The 16,158-nt window shown below is 46.7% G+C and overlaps 1 protein-coding gene across 1 annotated transcript in view; it reads left to right on the top strand.

Moving 5' to 3' along the window:
* Positions 1-3,002: 3,002 nt before the first annotated feature.
* ATG7 (autophagy related 7) overlaps positions 3,003-16,158 on the top strand; it is a 194,089-nt gene continuing 180,933 nt past the window's right edge. Inside the window, exons 1-3 of the mRNA XM_049766270.1 lie at positions 3,003-3,018; positions 13,743-13,912; positions 14,352-14,406. Coding sequence (XP_049622227.1) covers positions 13,753-13,912; positions 14,352-14,406 — 215 coding nt within the window. The 5' untranslated portion in view covers positions 3,003-3,018; positions 13,743-13,752. The remainder of the gene's footprint in view (positions 3,019-13,742; positions 13,913-14,351; positions 14,407-16,158) is intronic.

Here is a 16,158-nt window from a genome sequence, read left to right as displayed (position 1 = left end):
TGAAGCAAGATCAAACCCCACTTTACTCCCTGGTCCATCATTGGCTGAATTACTTGTCTCCTCTAATCAACTGAACACAATACTGGAAAACCAAACATCTGTGAGGCTTGTTGTTCCCTGACCAACTATCACATCACACATCTTTTTGTTTTTATTACATTTCTACATACAATACATTCTAACCTGTTCATTCTTCCTGCAAAAGAAAACCATTTTGGGGGCCGGAGTGGTGGCGCACTCAGTAGGGCATTTGCCTTGCATTTTGCCTTGCATGTGCTGATGTAGGTCAGGTGGCAGTTTGACCCCCTGGTATCCCATAAGGTCCCTCAAGCCAGGAGCCATTTCTGAGCGCATCGCCAAGATTAACCCCTGAGCATCACTGGGTGTGGCTCAAAAACACAAAAACAAAGGAAAAGAAAAGAAAAGAAAAACTTTCTTGCTTAACTCTTGAGATGCTTTCAGGCCATTTAGTAAGTAAGTGGTTTTTTTTTTTTTGCAATTATTTGCTCCCCTTCCTGTTTGTACTCCTGAGCAATCATTCTTGAAAATTAATCTGGAAAATTTCCATACTACAGCTACATTGGTTTTTCTTTTTTTATCTTTCAGAATCCAACTGGCTTTGGTTCGAGCCTTGTCTCTCAGCACTCAAAAAGCCACTTAATGGTACCTAATTTTGGTTAAACTATTTGTCAAGTAGAAATAATACATCGTTCATAGGCAAGAGTAGGAAACTCTAAAAACATGGCTCATGACCATAAGCCATTACTCTTGTTTTTATGTTTCAGGGCATGGATGAGTGGGTGTTTGTCTAGGTTATTGGTATTTTAAAGAAGGGAGTGGAATGAGATAGAAAGTAGACAGCAAAGCAGAGCCAGAGTTCATTTAACAGTGAAGAGAGCACTGTCATGCTATCATATAGAGCAGAACAGCCGGAAACTCTTGGAAGTCACATTTCAGGACTTTTTTGTGAGAGTTTGAAGGGAGGTGTCCTGAGGATCAGGGTTATGTGCTGGAGTTCCTGGAGGTCCTAACTGGCACATTCAGATGTTTGGAGACTCTTGGCCAGTCTTTATTGATGTGTGCAGGGTGTGGGACAGAATTTCTAGGAATTATTGGTGATCTCATTTTCTCTACCTTCTATGAACTGTCTATTCACCCCAGCTGGCTGAAAAGTCCTGGGCTTAATTTTGATTTTTTTCACTGATATTTTTTCTATCTAATCTGCTTACACACACACACACACACACACACACACACACACACACACACACACACATTGATAGATATATATGTAAATGGTCTTACAAACTCAGATTGTTTGTACACATCATTGTATTATCAACAACTGTTGTCTAGTACTTGGTACATAATACATTCTCAATAAATAATTTAAAAAGAACTTTATTCCATTGACAGCCAAATCGATTAGAATTAATGCCCTGGTGCAGAAAGAGTAGGATCCTCACTTTGGTCAATAGCCAACAAACAGGTAGAGACTGGCTTGGTACTATTAAAATCCTCTTTCCGTATCTGCCTTTTTATTTTTAGAGTTCCCAGGATCTATCCCATGGTGCTCCTCCTGGAATAATGGGCTCCTCTGGCCATCAGGAGAAGATGGAGCCCTCTTTGAATAATAAAAAAAATTGGGAACCTGAGTAAATGTGGGAGATGATGAAGCCTGGAATCTCAATAATCTCAATGATCTGCAATAATTCTCAGAGACAAAAGAGGTGAAGGGCTGGAAGGTCTGACTCACGACACGAATGAAGCTCACCACAAAGAGGGATGAGTGCAGTTAGAGAAATAACTACACTGACAACTGTCCTGACAATGTGAATGAATGAGGGAAGTAGAAAGCCTGTCTCAAACACAGGCAGGGAGAGTTGGGGTGGATGGAGAGGATGGAGATTTGGGACATTGGTGATGGAAATGTAGCACTGGTGAAAGGAGAGGGTGTTCTTTGTATGACTGAAACCCAACTCCAATCATATTTGTAATCAAGGTGTTTAAATCAAGAATTTAGTTTTAAAAAAAAGAATAGTTTTGAAAGTCAACATTATGCTTATTAAATCCATTGATATTTTGTGACTCGTAGTATAAATCTAGTATAGTATAAATCTAGAAGTAGAAAAGAAGAAATGGTTTAATGACTTCAATAAAGAACAACTTTCGGCATGAAAAAAAAGAACAACTTTATTTTTTTATGAAGCAATCAACGTTATTATCTTTTAGCTGCTAGAAATTCTTTCCAAATTCTGACTGTTATCAAGCCTATGCTAAATCTTCTTGATATTTTTTTTTACTTTATTTTACTCTTAATAGTTCGCTGGAACTATTATGTCATCTTCTTGTCACTTTTAAGCTCAAACTGCAAACTGAAAAAGGAATAATTATTAAATTACAGTTGGCTTTTCTAAGTAAGTCTAAATACAACATAGTACTCTCCTAATAACCTATAGGCTAGAGCTCAACCTGCCAATGAACTGAATGAAAGAACAATTTTCTTTTTTTAATTTTAATTAATTTTTATTTCTTTTTAAAAAATTTTATTTTCTTTTTTATTAATATCTTTATTTAAACACCTTGATTACAAACATGATTGTAGCTGGGTCGGTCATGTAAAGAACACCCCCCTTTACCGGTGCAACATTCCCATCACCAATATCCCAAATCTGCTATTAAAAAAAAAAGATATTAAAAAAATAAATTAATTTTAAAAAATAACAAGACGAAAGAAAGCTCTGGCCTACCTACCAGGCCCCGCCCACCAAAGTAGCCCCACCTACCTAATTAAAATAAACCACGCCCTCGCTTGATAGTCCCGCCCCTGAAGTTTCATCTTCCTCCCGCTTCGGTGGTGGCTGCTAGGGGAAAAAAAAACAAAACAAAACAAAACAAAAACCTGAGCTGCGCGCATGCGCACCTCGCTCCGGGTCCCAGCGAGAGGCGCGGTGGATGACGTCATCGGGCCGCGACCGCGCACTCCTGCGCGCTGTGGTTTCCGGAAGTTGAGCGGTGGTAAGTGAAACCTGGGCGAGCTGCGTGCGGAGGGGAAGGAGCTTTGGGGTCCCGCGGGGTGGTTTTTTGCGGGGTGTCCGTGAATGAAGGCATGAATGCACGAATGCACAAAGACTTTTTGATTGCCACGATTGGACTAGGGGACACCAGACTCCTTTTCTTCTGGTTCTGGGGTTTCCCCTGTGACCCCTACCCCTACCCCTGGCATGACATCTTCAATGGAAAGAGATTCCTTCCCTCCTGGCCACACTCACTGCCTTGTTCTCTCTCTCACACTGGACTCTACAGAGTTTGTGCTTGCCTTACCCAGGAATGTCAGCTTCCCCCCAGCCCCTTGATGGTCTCCCTAACGTCTCCAGGCCAAGCCTGTCCAATGGGTTGAGCTGAGTTGGAGCTTGGTAGTGAGATTCTCCCCCACATCTCCTCTCTGAGAGAACAGTGGCTGGCATGGTTCTGTGTGCTCAGAAGATGGTGCTCAATGGGACAACAAGGCAGATGTTTGAGAGCCTTTTCTTGTGCCAAGGCACTTTGGTAAGCCCCATGACTTATCAGTGAAAGAAGACAAAAAGAACACCCTTTCCATGGCATCAGCTATTTTGGGGGGGGGCATTTGGTAGTGCTCAGGGCTCTGCACTCAGGGATCACTTATTCCTAGTTCTGCACTCAGGGATCACTCTTGGCAGGCTCAGGGACCCTATAGGGATTCTAGTTGTTGAATCTGGGTCAGTCACCCACAGCACAGCACCCCTTCCCACTGTCATGTCTGTCTGACCCAGACACCCACTTTCGGAAGGTGCTGGTGGCGATCACTGTTATGATTGTCAGTGAAAACCAGCTTGAGATGTTTGGCAGGTGTTTCAGATCCTGGTTAATACTGGAATTAAAAAAGATGGCAGGCAGAGCACAGGCTTGAGGAGAAGCTGTACCTTAAAGGAGGAAAAGTTAGATTTCTGGAGACTCCTTGATAGTTCCCCACACCTTCCAGTTTATGTGCATTCTGTTTTGTTTGTTTGAGGGACACATTTGACAATCTTCAAGGCTTACTCCTGGCTCTGTACTCAGGAATTATTCCTGGCCATACTTGAGAACATACAGGATGCTGGGGATCGTATCTTGATTGGCCATATGCAAGGCAAACACCTTACCCATTGTACTGTCTCTCCAGCCCTTATAGCTTGTTGCTGCCTGCAGCCCTCAGCTTCTGCTGGAATGGACCCTGTTCCCTCCTTTTTTCTTGAGCAACTCCACCCTTCCCTTCAGAGGATGGGTGAAACCCTTGCTATAGCAATCATTGAGCCATAAGTTTCCCCTTTCTGGCCCTAGCCCACTTTCTTCATAGAGAAGACAGGTATTGGCAGAGCTTCTGCTGAGTACCAGGCACTGCTCTGCAATCAAAAGATACAGAAGCAGAGATGCCCAACCCTGACTCCAAGGGCCTTTTTCTTTTTGTTGAGTCCAGAAGATGGATTGGGAGGTACCAAGGGTGCTGTGAGTCAATCTGAGCCACAGGGGAGACTTTATCTAAGCCCTAGGGGCTGAGTGCAGTGGTAGATGGGTTGAACCTTGTGGACACAGCCAGTTAAGAACCCAGACTCTGGTTTTTGGGATACCTTGTGCCCGTCCTCACTACCATTTGGTTTTCAGCAAATTTCAGCCTTGGCTCCTATTGGAGACAGCTGGTTTCACCTGTGAAACCAGAATGCAGACACCACCCACACTGGCGGTGGCAGGCTATAAACTGACAGTGAGGATTCGAGTGCTCAGAAGTCTGGGCTTTATTGTGAGAATGTGGAGGAGTGGACCCACCTTGTAAACATGGGTGTGGCCTCCCTAAGCCCCAGCAATGTGCTGGTGATGACACCAGGGTGCAAGAGGGAGGCCAAGGAAGGGGTGTCGGGGAGGAAAGGGGTGTGCAGGGAGAGAGGAAGTGGACTTTGGGGACTGGTGACTTGTTAGTGGGCTCAACAGAGATCAAGCTATTGGTGCTAGTACAGCCTCAGGGTGGAAGTAAGTATTAACAGTTCTTTGATGAGTTAGTTGGGGATACTTTGGTGCCCCCCTCTCTCTGTCCCACACCTTTAGGGTGAAGCCAACTGTGTCCTGTGGGGAGCAGTTGTCTGACAGGCACAATGTGTTTCCGTAGTCTTGCTAAATCTCTGTGCCAATGGCTCTCTTAGCTTAGCCCCATGTTATATTTGGGGTTTCCTCCTGTTGATACTTTTCTGGTCACTCTGGCCTTGTGCCTGGGTGGAGAGATGTCCTCTTGCTCCAGGAGTCTGTTCTTACACTGCAGGCCTGAGTCCTGCCCAGGAGTTCACTCTGCTCTTAGCACACCAGTGCTCTGGGCCTTCTGCTGGTGTCTGTCCCACATTCATCCCTCTGTGAAGACCCTCACTTTAATGATTCATTGGGGCCTGCCCCCAGGTAAAGTAGACTCCTCTGCTTCCCTGCTCCTTTGCAGTCTGATCTTTTTTAAATTATTCTAGTTCTGCTCTTCTTCCCAATCCAAATACCCCATTTCCTCCTAGGCCCTAGGACCTAGGGTCTTGATCCCCTTGTAGCCTTCAGCTGTCTCCTCTCTGCTGACTCTTCATGTTAGGAAAGCACGACGCTGTCCCAGGAACGTCATTGCAGCCACATTGCTGGGACTAGCTTCCATCCATTCTCTAGCCTGCTCTCCCTACAGTCTTCAGGGCCTTCTCTGCTTTTTCTTCTTGTTTAAATGCTCTACACCCCTGTTATCTTGAATGCTCCTTAAGTAGGGGAAACTTGTCTGTAGGGGAAAATGCTCCCTTGTCTCTGCCTCTCTGTTTCTCCTGTGGACTCATCAGATGAGACCTAAACATGCAGACTAACATCTTTGACGTTTTTGAGAAAGATTTTACTGAAATGAAGCTGTGTCCCTGCTGGCAGCTGAGGACTCTGTATTGCAATGGAAGGCTTGTAGCAGAAGGGAGTGGACCCAGGAGAGGCATTTGAGGCTGATAGCTGCATCGGTCACGGAACCCCTTTTTTCTGTGCGTGTATATGGCAGGGTCTGCTGGTAGGTTACCCATTTGTGTTGATTAGGGGGTTCCAGAGATGGAATGATGGAAGATTTTGTCTTTGAGAAAGCAAGTGAACTAGGTTTGGGGGTATCCTAAGTGATTCCTTATTGCACCTGTTATCTTGTTTCTAATATCTCCTTTATCTTCACTCTTTTTGCTTATTTTGGAGGGGGCTTCCCAATGTGTTGGGAACCACCAGGGCTATACCTGGCACTCCCTGGGGGACCTTCTTAGGCCAGCGTTCTAAACACCCTTAACTTGCCAGGCACACTTTATGCTGTGAGGGTCTCAAGTCCCTGTTCGGGAACCATTCTGTGGGTGTTTCAGTTTGCAGTTTTGCACAAGAAATCAGACAGAATCTTGGAAAAAGTGTATTTTGGGCCAGGGTTTGTTGAGCAGCTTTTTGGATCTTACTGAGCCAGCCAAGCTGCTATTGCTGTTGCTTTTTCTTTTTTTTTTTTTGTTTTTTTTTGGTTTTTTTTGTTTTTTTGTTTTTTTGTTTTTGGGCCACACCCGGCGGTGCTCAGAGGCTACTCCTGGCTGTCTGCTCTGAAATAGCTCCTGGCAGGCACGGGGGACCATATGGGACACCAGGATTCGAACCAGCCACCTTTGGTCCTGGATCGGCTGCTTGCAAGGCAAATGCCGCTGTGCTATCTCTCCGGGCCCTGCTGTTGCTTTTTCTTTTCTTTTTTTTTGCCCTGCTTTCCCTGCCACTTTTATTACCCAGAGTTTCAACATAAATCACCTGAGGGTCAGGTTTGATGTAATTAAGGATACTTGGGCTAATTAACTCAGGAAAGGTGAAAGGAAAAATTAAAGTGATTTTACAGGTGTGTGACACAGCCCCCACATCTTTTTTTCCTTTCCATGAACCTTTTCTCCAAGGCACTTCTATGTGCTTTCGCTTTTCTCACCTATAGCTTCAACTCCCACTTGCATGCCAAAGCCTGTTGCTTGGTGTGGAGTCCAGCTCCTCTCCAAGTACCAGCCCATAAGCCCTCCCAGCCCAAAATGATCCTCATCCCCCTCTCTCCATTCCTGTGAGTCTGCTTTTACTACACTTACTGCCCTAGCATGGAATGAATCGACAAGATCCTGGAAACTATCAGCCTGTCTCCGAGCAGCATTTTTTTCTTGCCTGTCCATTCCTCAGAGTCCTCTTTTTGTTTTGTTTTTGTTTGTTTTGTTTTGGGTTTGGGTTTTTGGGTCACATTTGGTGGCGCTCAGGGGTTACCCCTGACTGTGCTCAGAAATCACTCCTGACTGCTCAGAAATCACTCCTGACAGGCACAGGGGACCTTATGGGATGCTGGGAATTGAACCGAGGTCCGTCTGGTGTTGGACGCATGGATGGCAAATGTCCTACCACTGTACTATGGCTCTGGTCCTCAGAGTCCTCTTTTGGAATTGTTTTTCTCTTTCTCTTCCTCTCCTCTTCCTACCCACTTTCTGTCTCCCTTTCAGAGCAACCTCCAGGTTTAGAGGCTGAGCCCTGAGTACTAACCCATTGCACTGGACCTTCCTGATTCCAGGCTGTGTCTCTACCTCTGAAATCACAGGATATTTAAGACACTTTCTCTAGTTAAAATAGACCTGTCACTCCAGGTGGGCACAATCCTTTTTATTTCTTATTCTTTCTTTTTTTTTGGGGGGGGGAGCACACATCTAGTGACGCTCAGGGATTACTCCTAGCTCTGCACTCAGAAATCGCTCCTGACTCGGGGTAATCATATGGGACGCCGGGAGATCGAACCTTGGTCTGTCCTAGGTCAGCCGTGTGCAAGGCAAATGCCCTACCGCTGCGACACCACTCCCACCCCTCTTTTCTTATTCTTAATTAGCTGTCCCAGTGCCTGGTTCTGTCCCTGGCTGAGAAGTGATTAGCAGAGATCTTCACTAGCCGGGTCCCAAGACCTGCATTCGGTTCTCTGCTGTGAGTATCTACTAGAAACTTCCTGCAGCTCCAGCACATCCTGCGCATCTGCCTGGTGCTAGTAATGGTGCAAGGTTATGATGGCTTTATACATACAGACCCCAAATAGCTGAGTGGAGGGGGACACTTTGATCAGGGGCATGAGGAATGAAGGGAGCACTATGGAGGTGGACCCCACTTGCACTTGCAGGCAGCTTCTGAAGCAGTGCTACTCTAAAACAACACCTGTCCCCATCCCCACACCAAAAGGCTTTCATTAGACAAAGTCCAATGAAGGAGGAGAGGGAGTGGATTTGCTGTACTTTGGGGGCTAAATTGGTTTCACATGCATCCCTGAAATCTTTTCTTTTTCCCCAGTTGGCTCGTGTTTGGAGCTGGGGGTAGCGGGGCAAGAGGGATGTGAGGATAGAAAACCTGTGGGGAGAGGTTACTGTAAGTGGTTGCCAGTCTGACCCCTTCTGTACCCTCCCTGTGACTGTTTGGGGCATCGTCCTTGTCTAAAGAACATGAAACCAAGACACAAAAACGAGCAAAGCTGCCACAACTCTGGAGCTGGGATCCAACCTCAGAGTTGAAACAACCTTGTCTGTCCTGAACCCACTGCACTCTGCAAGGAGATGACCTGGACACACCTGCACACATGTTCATATGACAGTGGAGAGACAGACTGACCTGGTCTGTCATCGAGTTTTCTAAAAGACCAGTGGGGATGGCCCTTACCCCCACGGTGTCGATTGGTCCTGTCCATTTTTCTTGGCCATCTCAAATGTCCTGCACTGATGTTTTCACTGTGCCCCCTCCACAGGAACCTTGTGGGACCCACTTAGGCCAGAAATGCTTTTGTTCCAATAAACTTGATCAGCACCACAGCTTGGAAATTTCCATCTTTGTTTTCATTCGTGGAAAAATGCTGGAAAAATACCTCTTGAAAGAACATTTTATTTGGGTTCCACATTGGCAGCATGATTTTCTGTTCATAACACCCTGCCCAAATGTTCTAACTTCTGCCCTTGAAAATGATTTTGCCCTTGCAATATTGCTCAGGCTGGTTCTGTGCAGATGCTCAGATCATCCACCTATGGGGTACAATTTCAAACATTGGGAAACCTCCTCTGGAAGAAGACCAAAACTTTCCAAGAAGAGTGTTCCCAAACTCACATACTCGCTACCCCATTTTTTAGGAAAAAGAATCACGAGTTCCATCCTGTACATTGGCCCTCTAGGTAAATAAAGTACTTCTCAGTTGCACTTGGGAACCCCTTCCCCCCAAAGTTCCAGCAGAGTAGGACAGTATAACTACTCAGGAAGGGCTAAATATACTCCCTAAGATTTGGTCTCTGCAGCCCTCTTGGCAGGGGACCATGCAGGGGTCCCAGAGCCTAGCCCCAACCCTGTCTTTGGCTGCTGGTTCCAGGCATTTTCTGTCCTCACTGCCTGGTGGAAGGGGCCAGGCAAAGGCAAGCAGCCATGCCACAGAAGTTTTTCTCTTTGAGTTTAGCTTATGACTTCTCCTGATTAGACCCAGATTATATATTTTTATTTTGCCATATTTCAGATCAGCTCAACCAGCTCCCATAGGTGCTATGGTTGTCTAGATCCCTGAGCTAGCCCCTCGTCTCTTCGTCCAGCTGTCAGTCCCCATTTATTTTCTTTGCCCTCCTTAGTCCTTCACCTTATTTTGTGTTGTTGTGAGAGCCCCCATGTGGAGGTATCTGGGGCGCAGGGAATGGAATCCAGGGCTTTGTTGAGGCTCCTAATCCATGGGGGATTGTCAGCTATGGCCAGATTACTTCCTTGACCCAACTATTGCATTCTTGTGAAGACTGAATCAAGGCTCCTTGTTTTAAACGTTTTAGAACCTTTTGATGGCTCTAAAGATAAAGGAGATGCATGTCTGGTGGCGGAAGTTTCCATTGAATTGATTATTTGTATATTGATTTCCTGTCCTCTATTGTGTGGCCTGTAAACAACTATGACACCAATCACATGGCATGGCTCTGTTATTTAAGGATCTGCTGCTACCCCAGGTTTGCATGGCAATGGTAAACCCTCTGGGCTCAGGAGGACCAATATGGGGTGCTGGGGATTGAACCCAGGTTAGCCAGGTACAACCTGGCCCCCAAGGTACTGTCCATTTATATAGCCTCACATTGGGTATAGAGTTGGAGCAAGAGGCAGGATTGGGGTGGGAGAAGTTATGGACTGAACCCCAAGATTCTGGTGGGGTCAGTCTCACTGTGGGCTGTGGAAGTCCTCTAAAGACCCATTGCATTTTACCTTGCCCGAGTGAGACTGGCATGTGCCAGGTACCCATGTGGCTTTGCCTGACACTAGGTCATGCCCTCAGCACAGAGGTTCATCACCTGCTTTGCCCCAGGAAAGGGACACTGAATGATAATCTGGAGGGGGAACCCAGAAGGGGGGGGGCGGCTCAGGAGGAGCAGGCCAGGAACATGGTGAATCTAGGAGCGAATACTTTCCTCCCCAGGACCAGTTCTGGAAGCCTCTCTCATACAGCTTGTGTTCGGGCCTTGTCTCCTATATTTTCCAGAGGCATAAGATGGAAACGGTAGGACTGACAAGGTTTAGCTTGTGAAGCCTGCGGTGTTTACCATCCACTCCTCTTCATAACACACCACTCTGCCTGTCCGCCCAGTTCTTCACACTGTGCCCCCCCAAAACCTCTGCCCAACATTTGCACCAGTGGAAAATTCATTCTCACTGCAGCCTGTTTCTGTCCTCCTTGGACTGTGAGTCATTTTTCAGCTCTGTTGGACTTTGTCTAATGAAAGCCTTTTGGGGTGGGGACAGGGGGCAGGTGTGATTTCATGCTAACATTGACCAAACTCCCCGCTAGTTCTCACACTGGCTGAAGCAGAGCCTCCCCTACTGCTCAGGGGAGGATGCCCAGGAAGGGAGAGGGAGGTCTGGCTGCTCTTGCCCACTGCCTGCTTGCTGCTTGATGGCTTCACTTGTTCTCATATTGTGATTCTATAAACCCTACAGTTCATACTGTTTCTTTTTGTTTCTGTTTTTTTTTTTTTTTTTTTTTTTTTTTTTGGGTCACACCCAGCAGCACTCGGGTTATTCCTGGCTCTATGCTCAGAAATCGCTCCTGGCAGGCTCAGGGAACCATAACGGATGCTGGGATTCGAACCACTGTCCTTCAGCATGCAAGGCAAACACCCTCCCTTCACATACTGGTGCGCTACGACAGACTCAGCCTGCTTGCCATGTGCAGGGCCTGTGTGTTGTGCTTTGGGATCAGCTCAGCTTACGGATGACAGGGAAACCGTGTAATTAGCCTAATTCCCACCTCTTGTTCTCTGCCTGCTTCCTTGAGTTTACTCAACCTGTTTTTCCCTAATTGGATGCCTGTTGCCAAAGCCTGGTTTTCGCCTGTTAATTCTTCCAGCGGGTGTCCTTCCCATGTGGTTGTTGAGAGCACAAACGGCTTATTTGAGATGTCGGGAAGCACAGCTGCCCACTGGGGATGGTGGCCGAGTGCCTGGCCCCCCTGGAACAGGTCTCTTACTCTAGGGATTAGCTAGTTCTCAGCTGGTTCTCAGTCACCCCAACTATCGATCACCACTGCTGGTACCTTTCAGGAAACCTTACCACCCCAACATGACCAGGCCTCTTGTGTTTATTTTGCTGCTGGAGTTCAGGGTGTTGGATCATATCGCTCCTCCACTTGCCTCTCCTGTAACTCATGGTGCAGTCTTGCCCTCCTGTGTGAATCTCCAGCATGGCGGTGGGTTGTTGCTTGGTTCTGTTCTCTTGCTGTCACCCTAGCAGGCTCTTTAGGACTTGGTTGAGTGTTTCCTCAGTGTTCATGTCTCTGCTCCAGTCAGTGATCTCAGGAAAAAGCCTTGGCCTCCAGAACCCAAATCCCAGGCCTGCCCTTGCCCTCATCTGGCTTTCTTATCATTTCAGTCTTTCCCTGGCTGGTCCTGACTGGACACTCCAGGGCCTTCTTTCCTTGACACCACCCCAAAACCAAGTCCGCCTTCTTTTCTCTTGGGGTGTTCCTGATATAGACCTGGCTTCTTCCCTCTACATTATCTCTCTGCATCAGGCCAGATTTGCCCAGTTCTCAGATCCCTTCTCAGATGCCTTACCCATTGGCCTCTGTCCCTTATCAGAGCATTGCTGGCTTTTTCTACAGAGCCTCCCACCTCACTTCTGCATGAAACCTGTGCCAATGGCTACCCTGTGTGGCGCCCAGTCAGCTCTGTGTGCATTGCTCTCCCTGTCCATCACAACCAGACTTCTCCCATTCCTTCCTCCCCTGCCTAGCTTTCTTAGTGGATGGAACCCATCCCATGGGCTTCTTCCTCCTTGGCTCCTGAATCTTCCCCCCGACTTTTGGGGGAGACATAACCATTGGTACTCAGGGGTTACTCCTGGCTCTGCACTCAGGAATTATTCCTGGAGGTGCCTAGGGGACCATATGGGATGCTGTGGATCAAACCCAGGTCAGCCAAGGGCAAAGCAAGCACCCTTCTTCACTATACTATTACTCTGGCCCCCTGACCCTCCTGCCTTGTTTTGATCCCTTTTAGATCTGAACTTTGCATCTTCCCAGTTGATTTTTTGCTCTTGGCCCAGAGGACCTTCTCTCAAATGCAAAAATCCACAACTCTCACAAACTGAAAGCATGTATTATTAATCTTGGCACCAAAATCAGGCCATAAAAAAATAAAAATAAAAACGCCAACCTCGGGGGATGTGAACTGTGTTTGAATGTCTCCCATCTGGAGACACAAATGTCTCCTTGATATGCCACTGTAATATCTCAGTCGTTTCTTCACAGGGAAGGGTGGGGCCTTGCTCCATGTGATTTTTGGAGCTGCCAAATCCCTCTAGTTTTATCCTCATATACCCCTACCCATGTGTATATGCATATATATGCATGTGAATATGTGAGCATGTCCTTCCAGTGGGTGGGTCTGAAGGACAGCTTATTCGCATGCTTGACCCCAGGTACTTGGGTGATGATTAGAGCCGGTGGACGAACTGCACCGCACAAGAGTCACACATTTCTTGATCAGGTAGGTGGGCTGGGCAGTCCTTAGCTGCAGGAACCCCTGGTTCTATCCTTGGCACCAGCCTGATTTCTCTGCCTTGTTCTGGGAGTAGGCAGATGTGGCCCAGGAAGGAGAAAGAGGAAGAAAGGGAGATGCAAAAAGGAAAGGCCAGAGGGCTTCTTCGAAAAATCACTCATACTGGGGCCAGAGCGATGGTGCAATGGTAGGGTATTTGCCTTGCACGTGGCTGACCCAGGACAGACCGGGGTTCAATCCTAAGCCAGGAGTGATTTCTGAGTGTATAGCCAGGAGTAACCCCTGAGCATCACCAGGTGTGGCAAAAAAAAATCCAAAAAAAAAAAAAAGAAAGAAAGAAAGAAAGAAAGAAAAAGAAAAGAAAAATCACTTGTACTATCAGAAGGCCACATTTGACCCAGTGATGTTTGTGGGCACTGAGGGAACCTAGACTGTGGCTTCTTTTATTTTTGTTTGTTAGGTTTTTATTTTGTTTGGGAGTCATACCTGGCAGTGTTCAGGGTTTAGTCCTGGCTCTGTGCTCAGGGATTGAACCCAGGTTGGCCACATGCAAAGCAAATGCACTACCTGATGTACTATTGCTCCAGCCCCTGGACTGGTTTTTCATTCTGATGAAGCATGATCATAAGTGTCCCTTCCTTCCATTGCCTATGCCTCTGATGTGTTCTCTTGCAGACGCCCAGGGATGGCGGAGGCCATGGAGGGCCCTGGCCTCTCCAAGCTGCAGTTCGCTCCCTTTAGCAGTGCCCTGGATGTTGGGTTCTGGCACGAGCTGACTCAGAAGAAGCTGAATGAATTCCGGTTGGATGAAACGCCCAAGGACATAAAGGGCTACTACTACAATGGTAGGCCCCATCATCTCTGTATCCTGCTCTCTGCAGCTGCCCTTTCCAGGCAGTGACCCCCAGCCACTGTTGTGAACACTCCTCACTAGTTTCTCTCCTCTTCTGACCCCAGCTCATCCACTTCCTTTTTTCCTGTTCCAGAGAATAGGGAAGGAAGTGTGAGTCCAAGGAACTCATTCCAAAAAGGAATCCTGATTCCTTAGTGTAGTGTTGCAGGGAGAGAAGATTGGAACTTCCTTTTCCCCAGTGACTTTTGAAAAAAATATTCTTGGCAAATTCTTGGAAGTCATAAAGCTCTGCCATTGTTTGCCAAGTCCTTGTTTCATTTGGATAGCCGGTAATTGGACAGGGCACTTTGAAGTCTGAAAAGAAAAGAAAATCTGTTATCAATGTTGCTGTGACTAATTCTTAGTCGAAATGTTGTGATGCTTCTCTACAGGGGATTCTGCTGGACTGCCAGCTCGCTTAACCTTGGAGTTCAGTGCTTTTGACATGTGAGTATTTTCTTCTTTTTGTTTTTCTGTTTGTTTATTTGTTTTGATTTTGTTTGTTTGGGCCACTCCTGGTGGCTCTCAGGGCTTTACTCCTTAATATACACTCAGAAATTACTCCTGGCAGGCTCAGGGGACCATATGGGATGCCAGGGTTCGAACCAGGGTTGGCTGCATGCAAGACAAATGTCCTACCCACTGTGCTATCACTTCAACATCTGAGTATTTTATCTGTTTATTGTTTGCCAGGCTGGGGATCATGCCCACGGTTCGTGCATGCAAGTCCTGTGCTCTATAAATTGAGCCAAATGCCCAGCTCTAACATGTGAATATTATTTTGCTCAAAATCTAAAGAGCAGGAGCTAGAGAGAAAGTATAGGATTTAAGGTCCTTATCCAATTTGATCTTTGGCACCACATATGGTTTCCTCAGCATAGTTGGAGACACAATTGTAACTTGGGGTACAATTGGGGATCACTTTCTGTTTGTTTGGTTAAAGATAGTCAACTTCCTGGGGAGCACTAAGTAAATGATTTTCTGGAAAGACTTGTAGTTTTTATAACTGTGGGAATAATCAGGTGTAGGCTGATTGAGACTTAGATGATGTCCTTCCTGGTCTGGGCCATGGTTAATTTTGTGTGGTCTTGGCTGGTGCCACTTGAGTTAGTCTTTTAGTGATTTATCCACAGGACATCAACTGCCCATTAGGCTCATGTGCTACTCACTGTGAGGTGTTCTGACATGTATGAAGGATCTGACATCTGCCTTCAAGATGTTCTATTTCTGTTTTTTTGTTTTGTTTTGTTTTGTTTTGTTTTTATCAGGCTGGGGAACAGCGGTGCTAGATGGATGAAAGTCATCTATTGAGGTATTAGTGGATCGTTTTCCTAGCACAGTCCTCTCAGCCCAGTCATGCATGACATCTCTCTAACTATTGAGGAAACCTGGGGCAGAAGGTAGAATGTTTTTCTCAGGTTCACACAGAGGGAACGTCAGTGAGCAAGAAAAGGAGGTTGCAGTCTCGGGAGCAGGGAGGCACTAAAATTTTTCTAGGGGCTGAGGTGGGGGTGTTTATCTGTACAGAGGAGAGACAGCATGAGGCTGAGCAAGAGAAGGCAAAGTCTGGGCCCGGAGAGATAGCACAGCGGCGTTTGCCTTGCAAGCAGCCGATCCAGGACCAAAGGTGGTTGGTTCGAATCCCGGTGTCCCATATGGACCCCCGTGCCTGGCAGGAGATATTTCTGAGCAGACAGCCAGGAGTAACCCCTGAGCACCGCTGGGTGTGGCCCAAAAACCAAATGAGAGAGAGAGAGAGAGAGAGAGAAAGAGAGGAGAGAGAGGAGAGAGAGGAGAGAGAGGAGAGAGGAGAGAGAGAGAGAGAGAGAGAGAGAGAGAGAGAGAGAGAGAGAGAGAGAGAGAGAGAGAGAAAAGGCAAAGTCTGTTATGTGAGAAGAAAGAGGCCACAACAGTGACCAGACCTGAGAAGAAGTGAAGGGGCCTTGAACGAATAGAACCTCAGGAACCAGCAACTTCCCCAGCTCTGAAGGAAGCAAGAGCGGCCAGGCAGGAGTAGGAATCCCCCCCAAAGTTGCTGAGACCAAGGAAGGAAATGTTGTTAGTGAAGTAAGAATTTCAAAAGCAAGCACACAGCACTCGGCGCCAGGTACTGGATTTGTGGAGTGAGTCACTTGGGAGCTTGAGAATTTACTTTTATTAGCTTGAACTCTTTACTCATATACCAAAGGGCGAGGCAGA

Source organism: Suncus etruscus, chromosome 20, assembly GCF_024139225.1.
Source record: "Suncus etruscus isolate mSunEtr1 chromosome 20, mSunEtr1.pri.cur, whole genome shotgun sequence".
NCBI lineage: Eukaryota > Metazoa > Chordata > Mammalia > Eulipotyphla > Soricidae > Suncus > Suncus etruscus.
This window is presented reverse-complemented; position numbering and strand designations above follow the sequence as displayed.